Genomic DNA, 15,840 nt, shown 5'->3' on the forward strand with positions numbered 1-15,840 from the left:
CACAGAAACGAAGAATGCATTAAATTTGGGATGCGGGACGCCTTTAAAGGGGCCCTGACACTAACGTTTAAAATCGAAATATGTCCTGCATTCGATCGCTCGGTATGCATAGGCCCTCTTGGCAAAATTTGAATGGCATCTGTTGTGTGGAAGTCATCATTTTTCAACGGCAGCGTACAAAATCACAATAGAAAATTGAGTGCTCTGAGACATCAACACTAGTGCTACATGTTCGGTGTAATAACATTCCACACATAGCGATGATGTCTACGATCTGAGCTTTCTTATCGTGACGCTATCGCCTGGAAATGCTCTCTCTTCATGTCTGATCTTCATGGCACTGCTTTGAATGATTTCACGAATGTACAAAACGCAAACTACCTATAAGAGAAAGGGTGAAAGAAAAGAGCACGATTCAATGGGTGCTCGTCAGTCAGCATGTTTGGGAACCGTTGTGAGCTGCTGTCATCTGGTTGAAAGTGCAGAATTAGTGCAATGAGTGTGTCTTTTCATTACATGTATGTTACAAGCCAACACGGCCGCAAGCTATCAAAGTGGAGTCGCATATAAATAAATAAAATACAACCCTATTAATTCCGACTCTGTTATTTCGAAATCTCACTTAATTTTAAATATTTCCCGGTCCTGTATTTTGTGATTTTAATCTGAGCGGATAATTTGGAGCGGCGGTCAGCACGTGTCCGGTTCATTCGAAAACGTTGGGAGCAATGAGCCAATTCCCAATCCTGATTTAGCCACAAATCCACAGAAACAACGGCCCTTAGAAGCCACAAGGCAATGCAACGTAGCGATACAAATGAGTGGCAGTTGAAGCGTCCCACCCTCGCTAATTTTAGCGAAGGGGGGGGGGGGGTTTCGTTGTCAACCAAAAAGCGCACATGTGGAAAGCAAAATGTGCTTCACTGCGACACAACGACGCGTGGTCAGCGTGTAGCATATGTCTCACAACATCAGCGCGTCATGATTTACGGATTCTTTCTGGGATTTCAAAGAAACTAATAAAGGCCAGTTTGGCAGAATTTAGGATGTATTCGAACCTCCAATCGCCGGTTGCTTCACCATTTGCGTACTTGTTATGCTGGTGGAGCCCTTGCCTGCAACACAAGTTCGAAGACTAAGTTCTAAAGCTTGAATGATCCTGTTTTCCAGCTAAAACTATTGCGAATCTGGTCCCACTGATCATTACTAAATTCTTTGTTTTACCAGAAAAAAAGAGCAAATGGTCGCATTGTGACTTGCAGACTCCGAGAGGAGCAAGCAACATACTGCCTGTGTGTCACTACTGTGTTGCAGTAAAGCATGTCTTGTTTTCTGCAGGGGCGCATTTTAATTGATTACGACAGTTGTTTTCTTTAATGGCAGCAGGGGGACCTGCTATTCCGCCATGTTTGCGGCAAAATTAGGACCAGGTGCTGCTGGATAGCATAATTCTTGAAGCCGCAAACTAACCGGCACAGCAAATGACCAGCCCTGATTACTTCGAATAATTCAAAGTTCCTTCCATCCCACTTTTTGTATCTCCTGTTAATTTGAAAACACGCTTAATTCAAAGATTTCTAGCAGCCCCAGTGACTTCGAGGTAATGAAATTATACAGTATCTTCGCTAACACACAAATATCATTAATAGAGAATTTAATTTCGTCCATAGACTTCTTTGCATACGTGCAATACTGGGTGTTACTGCCACCGTAACCGTCAGATAGGCCAGATAGGTAGAGCCATCTGGGGGCGCAAGGAAGAACCTGGAAAGCATAGAATGTATTCTGCTTTTTCGCTGGTGTGCATTCCCCATACCGATATTCCATTGACCCTTTTGTGATATTTGAATGTTGTGCACGCCAAAACTCCCACTACAGTCGAACCCCGCTACAACGAAACTGACGAGGTGCGAAAAAATTTCGTTGCAGTGAAATCGAAAAAATATAGCTGATCTCAGCTAGTAAAACAAAAGAACGTTTATTCTCAAAATTCAAAAAATATCCGCTGCTTCGTATTCTTTCCCAGCAGTGTCACGACGTGATGCTCACCCAAGCATAGCGAGGCCATGGTGAAAAGTACGCTGAAACAACGCCTAAAACTGCCTTCGTAAACTAACCAAACAATTGCATTAACACGTTAACACAAGCAGCTGTTCGCCGTCAAAAGTATCTGACAACGCCGAAATGGAGGCAGGGTATCGTGGAGCGGCGACTTTTGCATTATTCTATGCCATTCTTATCATCCATCACTCGTGGCTAGCTGACTTTGTTGATAATGTGGATGAACAGCCACTGTGATTAGTTACCGCACTGGCCTAGCACGAACATAATGATAAGCATCGGAATCGGAAGAGGCATCGTTCCATGGTTGTGCTCAGCAGCTACATGAAGGAAACCATGAACTGAGCAACTGAACTTCAGCTTCGGATCGTCTGCGACTCAAAAGCAAGCCAGTGGCAAAAGCAGGGCAGTTGGGGCAGTCTCATTGCCATCGCTATCGAGCAATGGCGGCGCCCATGCTTGCTGAACAGCGGCGGTATTCACGGCGAGATCAGGCTATAGGTGGCAGCACCATCCCGCGAAAGAGTGGATAGGCGGTCAGCGGCGTGTCTACAAATACGCGCAGCGGCGCTTCATTGCGTGCAGTCTGAGCCGATTGTCGGCAGATAAAATGTGTTGACTACAGTTTAGTGTTATTATCTACGCTCTTTACTACTGAATCGGTGCACAATGCCTATGCAACGTTAACATTACCCACGAGTAAAGCACATTCTCTCTTTCATAGGGATGCTCGCCCTGGGCGACTTCATGCTTTCGCACTAAATCACGCTTTTGCTGTGTTCTTTGTACACAGTTTGCTTGTGTTCCACCTCCTACCCACTGCTGTAGTGCGACTGAACTACTTCTTTACATCTTTGTCATCTGCATACTACAAAAATGAGAGAGAGAGAAAGATCTCAGAAAGCCCGCATATCTGTGCGATTCGTTCGCACCTTATACGCGTATGATTTTTTTTTCTCTCGTATGATTTTTTTTCCTCTCCCATTCTGTTCCCCATGAAATGTGAGACAGTCGATAAGTCTAGTCAGGAGAGCTTAGTGGCTGATGGCGCTTTGCGCTACACTGCGTTTACCACGTGTACGCACATGTTCTTGCCCCATCAAAAATCTTATGCAAGAGTTCAGCACAAAGCTTTCATCAATAGATTATGTGCATTACGGTGCTACAACCAAGGGTTGGTTAATGGGACAAGCATGTTTTTTTTTTTTTTTTAGAAAAATTGCCACTGCCTTTCGTCGGTCACTAAAATGCCACACAAACGCTGAAAACAATGTAAAAAAGATTAAATTTTCAGTGAAAATGTGCGACATAATATTGTTACGTGATTTCGTCTGACTGAAAGAGGGCATAGTGGGGCATACCCAAGTAAGGTGCCTCAGACTGAGAGAAAAGAAGTGGACGTTGTCAGTGAGCTGCGTTGTGGCTGCGGACCGACAACTGTTATTTTCCACGTAACATTTTGGTGGAGGTGCTGGGTGCTCTTCTGACAACGGAGCTACGCAGTGGACGCCTCCTTAAGTCTGCTACCATGGCTCCGGGTGAGGATACGGCTTCGCCACCTACCTCGGCAACGACAGCAACCCGGTACGTCGCCCTAACGCAACCCCGTGATCCCGGTACCTTTACTGGAGAGGACAACGTGAATGTGGACAAGTGGCTTAGCATGTACGAGCGCATCAGCAAGCAATATGGCTGGGACCCAACCGTTATGCTTGCGAATGTCATTTTCTATCTTGACAAGACCCCTCGCACCTGGTTTGAGACCCACGAGCACGAAATCACAAGCTGGGAAATGTTTAAGCAACAGCTCTGCGACCTTTTTGGCAACCCGTTTGGTCAACAACTTGATGCCCGAAAGCAATTGGCTGTCCGTACACAGACGTCCACTGAGCCCTACTTGACTTATATTCAAGACGTCTTAGCGTTGTGTCAAAGGGCCGATCCCAACATGACTGAGGCCGACAAGATTTCGCAAGTGTTAAAAGGAATCGCCGACGATGCGTTCAGTCTGCTTGTATTCACCAACGTAACGACCATCGACGCCGTGATCAAAGAGTGCCGCCGTCTCGAGCAGGCGAAGAGTCGACGCATTTTGCAGCAGTTTCAGCGCCTACCCAACACCACGGCAACGTCGTCTTGCGAAGCCACTCCTTGTCATCCGTCTACAACCGAAGACGTGACGCGCATCGTCCGACGTGAACTCGAGGCCGCTTATCCGGCTGCCAACAAACTACCGACGTTGCCCGACGCCTCAACGCCAGCTGTCGCCTTGATCCAGGCTGTTGTCCGCCAGGAATTCGCAAACCTTGGTATCCTGTCCACTGCATCCACACTGGATAATACTGGTCCCTCGATAGCTTCTGTGGATATGAGACGTCGCCGTTCGTACTCTATTCAAACCAGGAACCCGTCTGAATGGCCAACAGCTGATGATAAGCCAATCTGCTTCCGCTGTGGTCGCGCAGGACACATCGCTCGTTACTGCCGCAGTCAATGGCCATCTATGTCTTCTGGCTCGTACCCCGCTTACAGTAGCTAATTCCGTCCACCAAACCACCGTTATCCGACCCGCACTCAGTCTACAGCATTTACTGCCCCTGAGGACTACGGCCACCCTGCCCCGTCGTCGCCACCGCCTCAAAGCCGCCCTTCTCGTTCAAACACGCGTCGCCGCTCTCCCTCGCCATCGTTCAACCGCCGCGCGTCCCCGGAAAACTAGGCTGCGCAGCTTCTGGAGGTGAAGCTGCCCTGTCGACCTTACCCAAAAATCCTCTGTTGCCCTTACGTTTGAACCGGAACACCCTAGAAGTATATGTTGATGGTACACCTGTTGAAGCTTTGATAGATACGGGCGCTCACGTCTGTATTATGAGTTCGCGTTTTCGTCGTCGCATGAAGAAGGTCTTCACGCCCCCCTTGACCAGTGTCGTCCAAGTTGCAGATGGTGCAAAAGTCCCTGTCGTCGGTATGTGCACAGCTCAACTTACCGTAGCCGGTCATCAAGTGGTCGTCCTTTTTACCGTGCTTGAAACATGTCCCCACGACCTCATACTAGGCCTCGATTTTCTTGCCGCCAATTCTGCTCTGATTGATTGCTCCGCTGGTGTGCTCCGCCTTGAACTACCACAAATCAGTGCCGCCCCGTACCAACCTACATGCCGATTACAATGCAGCAATTTTGTTCGCCTGCCCTCGAAAACTGTGACGTACGTCGATTTTCTGTGCTCACCAGCTGTGCCCGACGATGACCATTACGCTACGCCTCTCACCGAGGTACTCCTTGCGCACAATGTTGCAGTGCCCTATACGGTGCTCAGCATCACAGATAACAAAACTTGTCTACCTCTTGTCAATTTCGGCTATATGAATCATGTGCTTCCACAAGGCATTTCTGTGGCCCACCTGTGTCCGTTGCTCGATTCACAAATTGAAGTGCTTGCCTTAGACACACTTGCTTCACCGCAGTGCACATCACTCGCAACACATTCGGGCAGCCGTCAAATTGTAGACATGATCGCCACTGATCTTCCATCTCCGCAAGTTGAAGCCCTACAGCATCTTCTCGAGGCCTACCAGGATATTTTCGATTTTGGTGACCGACCTCTTGGGCAGACGTCCTTTGTCCAGCATCGCATACACACAGGTGATGCCAACCCTGTTCACCGCCATCCCTACAGAGTGTCTGCTTTTGAGCGGAGCATAATTCAAAAGGAGGTGAACAAGATGCTAGCGAAGGACATTATTGAACCATCCTCCAGTCCCTGGGCATCCCCGGTGGTATTAGTTAAAAAGAAGGACGGATCGTGGCGATATTGTGTGGACTATCGCCACCTTAACAACATCACCAAGAAAGACGCATACCCTCTGCCCCGCATTGATGACGCCCTTGATTGCCTTCATGGTGCCGCCTACTTTTCTTCCACAGATCTTCGTTCTGGTTATTGGCAGATTGCCGTGGACCCCATGGACCGAGAGAAGACGGCTTTTGTAACACCCGATGGCCTCTACCAATTCAAAGTCATGCCTTTCGGCTTATGTAATGCCCCCGCCACCTTTGAACGAATGATGGACTCCCTGCTCCATGGATTCAAGTGGTCTACGTGTCTTTGTTATCTGGATGACGTGATTGTGTTTGCTCCCACTTTTGAAGCGCACCTTGAGAGACTGTCAAAAATTCTTGATGTATTCCGTCTCGCCGGCCTTCAGCTGAACTCATCTAAGTGCCGGTTTGGTCGCCGTCGCATTACAATACTTGGACATATTGTTGACGCTTACGGTGTACAGCCTGACCCAGAAAAAGTTCGAGCTGTGAAGGACTTTCCTGTGCCGAAAACTGCCAAAGATGTCCGCAGCTTTGTGGGGCTCTGCTCCTATTTTCGGCGGTTCATCAAGAACTTCGCGGAAATCGCTCGGCCCCTAACAGATTTACTCAAACCGGATGAGACGTTTACCTGGGGTCCCTCGCAAGCAGCAGCATTTTCCGACCTGACCACTTGGCTCACTTCTTCTCCTGTGCTGGCTCACTTCGACCCTACGGCACCGACGGAAGTGCGCACCGATGCCAGCGGTTACGGAATAGGCGCTGTGTTGGCTCAGCGAGAACGTGGGCAGCATCGCGTGATAGCTTATGCCAGCAGGCTGCTGTCCACCTCGGAGCGTAATTATTCCATCACAGAGCGCGAATGCCTAGCGCTGGTGGGGGCAGTCGCGAAATTTCGCCCTTACTTATACAGCCGACCATTTATAGTTCTTACCGACCACCACGCTCTCTCTGGCTCGCCTCCCTCAAAGATCCCACAGGTCGTCTCGCCCGCTGGGCACTCCGCCTCCAGGAGTATTCTTACACCGTAGTGTACAAATCAGGAAAACTGCACAAAGATGTGGATTGTCTGTCACGCTACCCTGTGGCCGACTGCGATCCTACGAGCACTGATTCTGTGGGCTGCGTCCTTTCCATCTCCCAGCTGCTTCATCTCGGGGACGAGCAGCGTCGCGATCCGGATATCAGCCACCTAATACAACAGCTCGAATCTTCACCGCAAGACGCTTCCGTTCGCATGTTTACCTTAAAGGACCACACCTTATATCGGCATAATTTATCGCCCCATGGTCACGACCTACTTCTGGTCATACCAAAGCACCTGCGTTCTACAGTCCTACGCGAGCTCCATGACGCGCCAACCGCGGGTCACCTTGGTGTCTCTCGCACATATGACCGTGTGCGCCGCCACTTCTACTGGCCTGGCCTTTCACGTTCTGTACGTCGCTATGTCAACACTTGTGAAATTTGCCAGCGTCGCAAAAAGCCGTCGAGACTACCTTCCGGATATCTTCAGCCCATCGACATCCCATCGGAGCCATTCTTCCGTGTTGATTTGGACCTTCTCGGTCCCTTCCCAACATCCGCCTCCGGAAACAAGTGGGTCGCGGTGGCTACGGATTACGCGACCCGTTATGCAGTTACGCGAGCCATGCCAACAAGCTGCGCTACAGACGTTGCTGATTTTCTTCTACGCGATCTCATTTTAGTGTATGGAGCCCCTCGTCAACTGCTGACAGACCGAGGCCGTACGTTTCTTTCGAAGGTGGTTGACGATATCCTGCGTTCCTGCTCTACCCAACATCAGCTCACGACATCGTACCACCCCCAGACAAATGGGCCTACAGAACGTTTAAACCGCACCTTGACAGACATGCTATCAAAATACGTCTCGGCCGACCATCGTGATTGGGACCTTGCACTACCCTACGTGACGTTCGCATACAATTCCTCCCGGCATGACACTGCCGGGTACTCGCCATTTTACCTTCTGTTTGGACGCGAACCAACATTGCCGTTGGATACCTTCCTGCCAGCCGCTGCGCAGTATACTTCTGAATATGCACGCGACGCTATTACCCGAGCCGACCATGCTCGTCAGCTTGCCCGCAGCAGGTTAATAGCATCCCAAGACTCGCAGAAGCATCGTTACAACGAGCGGCATCGCAACGAACACTTTCCAACAGGCTCCCTCATTCTTCTTTTGTCCCCTACGCGACATGCAAGCCTGTCAGAAAAACTTCTCTCTCGTTTCATGGGCCCATACCGCGTGCTTAGACGAGTGACCGAAACTACATATGAAATTGTCCCTGATAATCCATCAACCTCTTCCACTCTGCTGTCAAGGGACATCGTCCACGTATCAAGGCTCAAGCGTTACCACACTGCTCCTGCTGTGGCCCCATAAACTCGCCGGGTCGGCGCTTTTGCCGCCGGGGGTCGTGTTACGTGATTTCGTTTGACTGAAAGAGGGCATAGTGGGGCATACCCAAGTAAGGTGCCTCAGACTGAGAGAAAAGAAGTGGACGTTGTCAGTGAGCTGCGTTGTGGCTGCGGACCGACAACTGTTATTTTCCACGTAACAATATATAAGGCATGCCGTCTGAATTAATTGCAACGTCTGGGCTGTTTAAAATGTTCTTAAATCTAAGCACACAGTTGCGCACGGTAACTCTGTTTTAAATACAGTATAAGTACCAAAGTCTCAAAGTTTATGTGATAGTAATATTTACATAGAATTATACAGTCGAATTGCAATAATTCGAACTCGGAGGGGCCTGAAAATTTGTTCGAATTAAAAGAAGTTCAAATTAATGAAAGCTAAATACACGGAGGGCTCTCCATGCAGTGGCGCATGTGCATTGAGCTAACACAGGAGGGGGAAGTTTCAGGAGACTTACATTTATTCACAAATCACAGGAGATCTGTTATTAATTGAAGTAATCGGTGATGTGCGTCTACACAAATTTACCTTGCAGCGAGTCAATCAATTTCGCACGCAGCTCTCAAAGCATTTCTACTTCGGCTTCAGCATTCTCCTGGCAAGAGAAGTTGCACGCAAAAATGTGCCATTGTCAGATAGGAAGGAGACACGGCGTGAAGTGCTTTGTCCCAAAGTCTCAAGTAACTCATCAACCCATCATCATCCATACGTCTGTCCCGGCACTTCCTCCCCCCCCCCCCCCCGGCAACACTTTCTAAAGACAACGACAACAATGACTGTGTAGCGGAGAGCCGCAGCATCCAGAATGGTAGAAGAAAGGAGTAGCATCTCCACGCGGAGAGAAGCAAATCGGCATTTGAGAGAAAACCAACACTCCACGGCAGCTTTTTTTTTTCTTGCTCTCTTAGAGCGCGTTGTTGAAAGGAGAAGGGTTACATGGCAGGGACGGGAAAGGGGGAAGCGTGGAACCAGCGCGTGAGAGACCCCCCCTCTTTAAGGCGCAGAGCCGTGCTCCCGCAAGAGGCAAGGGCTGCAGAAGATAGTGCCTTTTCCCTTTCTTTCAACTACACATTCATTCAACGCAGTGACAGATTTCTTTTTTTTCCCTCTCTCTGTTCGCGTGCGGCGTTGAAAGAAGGGTCTTTACGTGGCAGAGACAGAAAAGGGAGAAGCGTGACATGGGCGCGTCGCAGATCGGCATTTGAGAGAGAGCGAACACTCCACTGCGGCCTTTTCTTTTCTTTTCATTTCATTCACGAACAGCGTTGAGGTGTCGCAGGTGCCGTTGCGAGATCGAGCGGGGTGCTGAGAGCATTGTCAGAGCGCGGTATGTTCGAATTAACCGCCGGAAGTACTTGCGCGATCGAATTACCGGGAGTTTTCGCCTATTGGAATACACATAGATTTGACGGGACCTCTTCGTGAGTTCAAATTAACCAGAAGTTTGAATTAAGCGTGTTGTAATTAATGAGATTCAACTGTAGTAGTATTTCTATGTAGTGGTACCACGGCCAGATAAAGACAACTAAGGCTCCTCACATGATCGATAAACTACAGTGCCGTAGTTGTACACCTACCAACAATGCGCAAGTGCGTCGCGTAGAGCCGTATTTTTGTTTTTTTTAACAATTGAGCCTCCATAAAACGCTGCATTCAAACAGCATTTAGCAATCCATGTTTCGGGAGTATGCCAAGAACATTTTGCGATGTGCTTGAAACAGAAAGCGGCACCCACTCTGAAATTAATCTGGTGAATGGAGGTTACGACGACAATAACCAGCACTCTGGAAAGTTGCACTTGGCGATCTTCTTACAATGCATTCGCAGCCAAGCAAAACCAAATGGTTTCGTACGTCGTTTAAGGCATGCGTAGCAACAGTTGCACTAGCGCTGACATGACCGGACAAACCACACTTTGAGAACGTGCATGACGTACGCGCACATAGAAACATGACGTGGTTAGCAGACGACACAAAGAGCAATCCACACTTCACGGTTTCGGCCAGTTGCCGCCAGGCGGAAACTCTGCTCGATCTCGCGGCCAATAGGGACAGTTTCTGGTGGTGTTAACGCATATTTTAGACTTCGTTGACGCATTTTCAGGCTCTGAAAATCCATTGAAATGTTAAAAATTGGTTTTACTGCATAAAAATATGTATCTGAGCCTAGAATTGCATCGTAAAATTTCGTTGAAGCAGGACGATCGATGAAAAAGTGTTTGTTCTGGCGACAATATTTATGCATTGACTTCTATGGACTGCTGACGGAGAATCGTGAATTTTTCGTTGTAGCGGAAATTTAGTTGAAGGGGCGTTCGTTGTAGCAGAGTTCGACTGTAAGTGAGACACACGAGCTGCTGCTTGGAACAGTGTCCATTTTGGAATGGTTGTTCTGCAAAGGGTCAATTGAAGCAAAAATGGTTCGCGATGATGCAAATCACGGCGATTCCAAGCTCCAGGCAGCCGTATTCAACCCTATTCGACACTTTTTGCAGTGAAGACGACAATGTAGGTGACAAGGCGTGACTGAATGTGTGCACCTAGCAGATGAAATGTTAGCAGAGCAGCCGAGCCTCACGTCACTCTTTTCTGTGGAGAAGTGGCAAGCTGTGGCGCAATTTGGAGGTCACCGCGAGAAAGTGCTCCCAGCAATAAAAATGGCCTGCTCACTGGCAGTTTTGAATTGTGCTAGATACCAGTGATATAAATGAATAAAACTGATAGTATTCATCTCTCAGTTTCGTTTTGGGTTGCGAATTGCTACTAGGGGGTGGATAGGTCCTCGTGGATGCAATAATTTTAACATGATTAAATTTGATGTCAGAGCTTCTTTAGGCACAGTCCCCTCAAGGGTCCATCACAGCTCGGAGACTACCATAGCATAGATGAAATGTTCAATCTAAAATGGAATGATAGCCTCTTTTCTCAATCAATAAATTCTGTGAGTAAAACGGAGATAGATGGGACCGGGTCGCATTCATTTTAACAGTTTTCAAACACTGAAAAGCCTTCTGTGAAACCAAGCCTTAGAATTTTTGGTGTAAACCAACCATGAGGCAATGATAATTGGTTACAGACTGTGAAGCCAAAAGATGACATGCAGTGCTGCTGTCCTCCCTGACCAAAACATGAGTAGACAAATAAAAATGAAAGACAATCAGGTGTACCTCGTAAACAACAACATAATGCTCCTTAATAAGGAACTCCGTGCAATCGCTGAAATAGTCCACGAATGTGTCCACCACACGATGCAAGAACTCAATCACAAACAGCGGTGGCACTGCAAGGAGATGAGAGAAAACAGGGATCAGAATAACGTCGAGATTCTATTCAAGTTTCTTTTAACGAGTTTTGCAAAGAGTCTCTACTATTCTCACAGATGAATGTTCACACCCAAAGAACAATGAAAAAAAAAACATAAAGAGAACTGTAAGGTGGCTCCACTCCTCAGGTGCTTTCTCTGTTGAAGTAGTCTGACACAAAATTTCAAACACAAATTGACTGTTGCATCACACTGAAAAGAACATAGAGGTGCCATCTGTTCAGTATAAGCAACAAATACAGCCTGAAAAGTATTTTGAGTTTTGAAGTTTGCAAAAGAGACAAATAAGAAATCAGAGCAAGAAGAAATGAGGTCATCATGCGGCAACCCCTTGTAATTAACATATATCACGACTCTTGACCAGATTACCAGAGACATGCACAAAATAGACAATGCTGGTAGCAACATCTGATGGTGCAGAACATAACTAATGATCCACAAACGTAACAATGAGATGATTTACCCAGGTACTGACTGTGTAATGCGTTGGAAGTGAGATAATTATGAACTGATAGAACGCTCTCTATTTTTTTTTTTTTTCAGCAAGAACAGCAATATGACCAAGATTAAAAAAGGATTAAACAAACTGTAGTTGGACAAAATGCCACTAGATGTCGCTACTAGCTCTGCTGCTGCTGGGGCTGTCAATGGCTCCGGTAAATGAGTACCTGCAAATGTATCTACAAACTACAGCTCTCTACTACCGACATAATACTGAATAGCCGACAGATATATACCTGCTTTGGTGCTTCGACGTACAAAACACTGGATTGATATGCCTTTAGAATTTGGTGCTGACCAATCTTAATACGAGACAGTGAAGCGTACATTGCACCACTTACATGTTACATATATGCACTACTACAGGGCACAAGTGTGGTGATTTCACAGCTTCCTTCTTCCCTTCTCAACTTGCAAAATGATCACAGCAAAAGCGTTCTGGTATGCCTAATGCTGCAGCCTCACGAAAAAAGTCACCTCAGTTGGACTACCACAACGAAATTGCAGGCACCAGCAAGATTCGTGAAGTCAGGGGTGGAGGTGGACTCCAGTGTTTTGGAGTAGCTCAGGGAACAGGAATAATGCTGTTTTGGAGCAGCTTTGGTGCAGTAAAAGGGTAGTTTTGAAGCAGGTTCGGAGCACCAAAAGGTCTGTTTTGAAGACACGTGAGTTAGTTTTAAGAGCAGCTGTCAGGGGCCAAACATCACCATCAATGAAAATTATTCCTCGTGATGAAAATTTTAATGGCTTTCACTAAACATTCAGAACAAATTAGTTTACCAGACTTATCATGCACAAAGATGTGTGTGGGTTGCGATCATTAACCACAGTTGACAATGAAATTGCCAAGAAAACAAGAGATAAGCTATGTTTATCTCGCTTTCATGACCGCCGTACTCCATTTCACACATCAGGTGCAATGCTGCAAATGTACCACTCCGCGTGTATCGTAGCCGGTTTTCACCCTTGTAAACACTCGCAGTTGTCTCTGCATGACGCTCCTTATTCCTTATTTTTCCCTGCCCCCCCCCCCCCCAAGAAAAAGAAGAAAGGACTTTATGGTAGGTACTTTGGGCAGCACCTGCTGTGGTACTGTATTTGTTTATTGGTGGTGATGGTAAATATAAAGAGATGCATATTTGTACTTCCACGCGCACTACCGTTTAGTGCATGATCATGCCGAATTCCTGGCACGTAAAAATTATCGAGGTTTCACAATATTACCAAATAACTCAGTTACTCATGTTGGTGCCATTGCGGGAAAACCATGGTGATAAGAGCAATGAGACAAGCACTAGTGAGCACGATGAATTAACCGAAATACATGATAGAACTACACTGTATATGGATGTGTTTGCGTCCTTCGTGTCCTCCCCTTCTATAGTGTCTTAAATATATACAAGAGGAAACTCAGGTGCTATTGTCTATGAGAGCTGCAACGCATGGCGCTTCAGAGAGCATGGAAATTATGGGTAGTAGATGCATTTGTCTAGTCTTCATACTTTACGTTCCTTCTGACTTCGCGTGTCTTGAAGCTGGTTTGTAACGAAACAACAATCGGCAAATGTTCGACAGTTACGCTTCATCATCTTCACCTTTTAAAATCAGTATTTGAAATCAGCTCACGAAGTTTGAAATGGTTTATTTTTTCATTGGAAACAAAATTAAAACACAGCAAAAAAAAAAGGAAGCCAGAAGTGCGTTCGCCGCTCGCAAGCACGAAGACTACGTAAATCCATGTCATACCCATAATTCCCATGGTTTCTGAACGATCGCAGCACCAGAGTCCCTTCCGTTAATTTTAGGAAACTGCACGCTTTGCGTACCGTAGCCAATACTCAGTGTTGCTCGGTCGGCAACAATATTCGGCTAGATTGGACGGTTTACACTTCCAATCGACAATTTTGCGGAAATTGCCATTAATGCACAGCCTGGCGCAGCAGGTCAGACTGGCGTAGAATAGCCCAATTGGCGCAGTACTTTCACCCTTGTGAAGTGAATTGAGCTATCCTAACTGATTTTTCGACTCTTCCCAGCTTCTTCGTCAACCACAGCACTAGATAAGCATTGTAGTTTTGGCGATTAAGCAAACAAGCACTCACAGCAGCTTAACACAACAGATAAAACAGCAGCACTGACAACATGGCAGAGGGCAACCAGTGACGTCACTGGTATTTGCAGTCACCTGAGAGTATCTGTTCACAAACAAATACTCTTTGAAATCGGAACTGCCTCCGGTTGTAACATACAAGCATATAATTAAAGATTCATTTCACACAGAGTCCAATGAGTTTTGTTGCCATGATAATGAGTCAGTAGCCACTGATTTGGAGGAGAAAAAGCAGGTTTACAAATTTCTTGTCACCACTCCTTTAATGGGGCCCTGTGACACTTTTTCGTCCATATTCTGCAGCGCTGGAGTTCGTGTAGTGCCGAATACTGAGGTGAATGCAAAAAGAATTATCAAAATCGGTACACTCTAAATTAGTAACCTTCAAACCTCAAAACCCCAGCAGACGAGGAAAAGAAACGTTCTCTTTCACATTTATCTCTCCCACTGACGTGAAAGGTCGGTTCCAATCACCGCACTCCTCTTACAGAGACGTACCGGATAACTCGCCTTGTGGTGGTTGTTGGGCAGCGCTCCTAAGTCGTTTTGCAATTGTTTTCACATTTTTAAAACAGAAATTCTTTCCTATGTGAGAAAGTAAAAAGAGTGCATTTATAGTTTTTAGTGCACAGTATTGTGGCCTATCAGGACTGTATGAATATCACAGCCACTTGTGTTGAATTAATTAAAATGCACGGCCTATGTCATCCCTCCCATGTGATGAAGCATCACTTCCGATCACAAAAAAAGCCACTGTACGTCACTACACTCCGAAAACTGTATGGTTTCTTCACTGAAATAAAATTATAACACCTTTATTGTTTGCGTTGCCCTTTGTGCAACAACATTGGTGCATTGCACAGTTCAAGAAGCGATAAGAACCACATGCTTTATTTGTGTCACAGCACCCTTTTAAGAAAACCCAACAAAAGAATTTAAAATATTTTGTCTTTGGTCAATAGAAACTTTATCCCAATTAGAATGCAACATCCAAGACCCTTTCACAAGCCTTCCAGATTAGTAGGGGAGGAGAAAAAGCTGCTGTACCTGGTACACAAAATACAAGAAGCCCATTTTCGCTGTGTAACAACAATTATTGCAATGCAAAAATAACTGCGGGAATATCTGAAGATTGCACAACGACTGTCCCTGGAATATTCTTTTAAAAATTGCCTTCAAGTAAGTTTTTTCCCCCAAACAATGTCACTATTCCTGCACTCTCACCCTCGGACATTGTGACAGCTACAAAGAACATCTTGTTGCGGTAGATGTTGATGAGGTAGTGATGTGGGGCAGAAATGACTGGTGGGATATCTTCTGGACTGGCAGCCTTCTTTTGCACATCGAAGAAGTAGTCACACACCGACCGATGGATGACACTCTTCCAGTGCTTCTCCATAAAGACATCCCTGCGGTCACCGGGAAAAATGGTGCACTAAATTGTGAGAGTCTCACTACAATATTTAACTCACATAGAGCCCACCAAGAGAATGCTATTGCAATTGTAAACAAACAGCACACAAAGTAAAACTGTGATAAAAAGAGGAGGGTAGCAAATTAAAAGCATGAACGAAGACAACACAA

The 15,840-nt window shown here is 46.4% G+C and overlaps 1 protein-coding gene across 5 annotated transcripts in view; it reads right to left on the minus strand.

Moving 5' to 3' along the window:
• cm (AP-3 complex subunit carmine) overlaps positions 1–15,840 on the minus strand; it is a 117,985-nt gene that overhangs the window by 93,418 nt on the left and 8,727 nt on the right. For 4 of the 5 annotated variants that reach the window (XM_075880203.1, XM_075880202.1, XM_037413237.2 and 1 more), the window contains 2 exons: positions 15,481–15,665; positions 11,491–11,603 (listed from right to left, as the gene is read on the minus strand). In XM_075880203.1, the coding sequence (XP_075736318.1) occupies positions 11,491–11,603; positions 15,481–15,665 (298 nt within the window). The remainder of the gene's footprint in view (positions 1–11,490; positions 11,604–15,480; positions 15,666–15,840) is intronic. The other variant, XM_075880204.1, reaches the window with a different exon arrangement.

This window comes from Rhipicephalus microplus, chromosome X (assembly GCF_043290135.1).
Source record: "Rhipicephalus microplus isolate Deutch F79 chromosome X, USDA_Rmic, whole genome shotgun sequence".
NCBI lineage: Eukaryota > Metazoa > Arthropoda > Arachnida > Ixodida > Ixodidae > Rhipicephalus > Rhipicephalus microplus.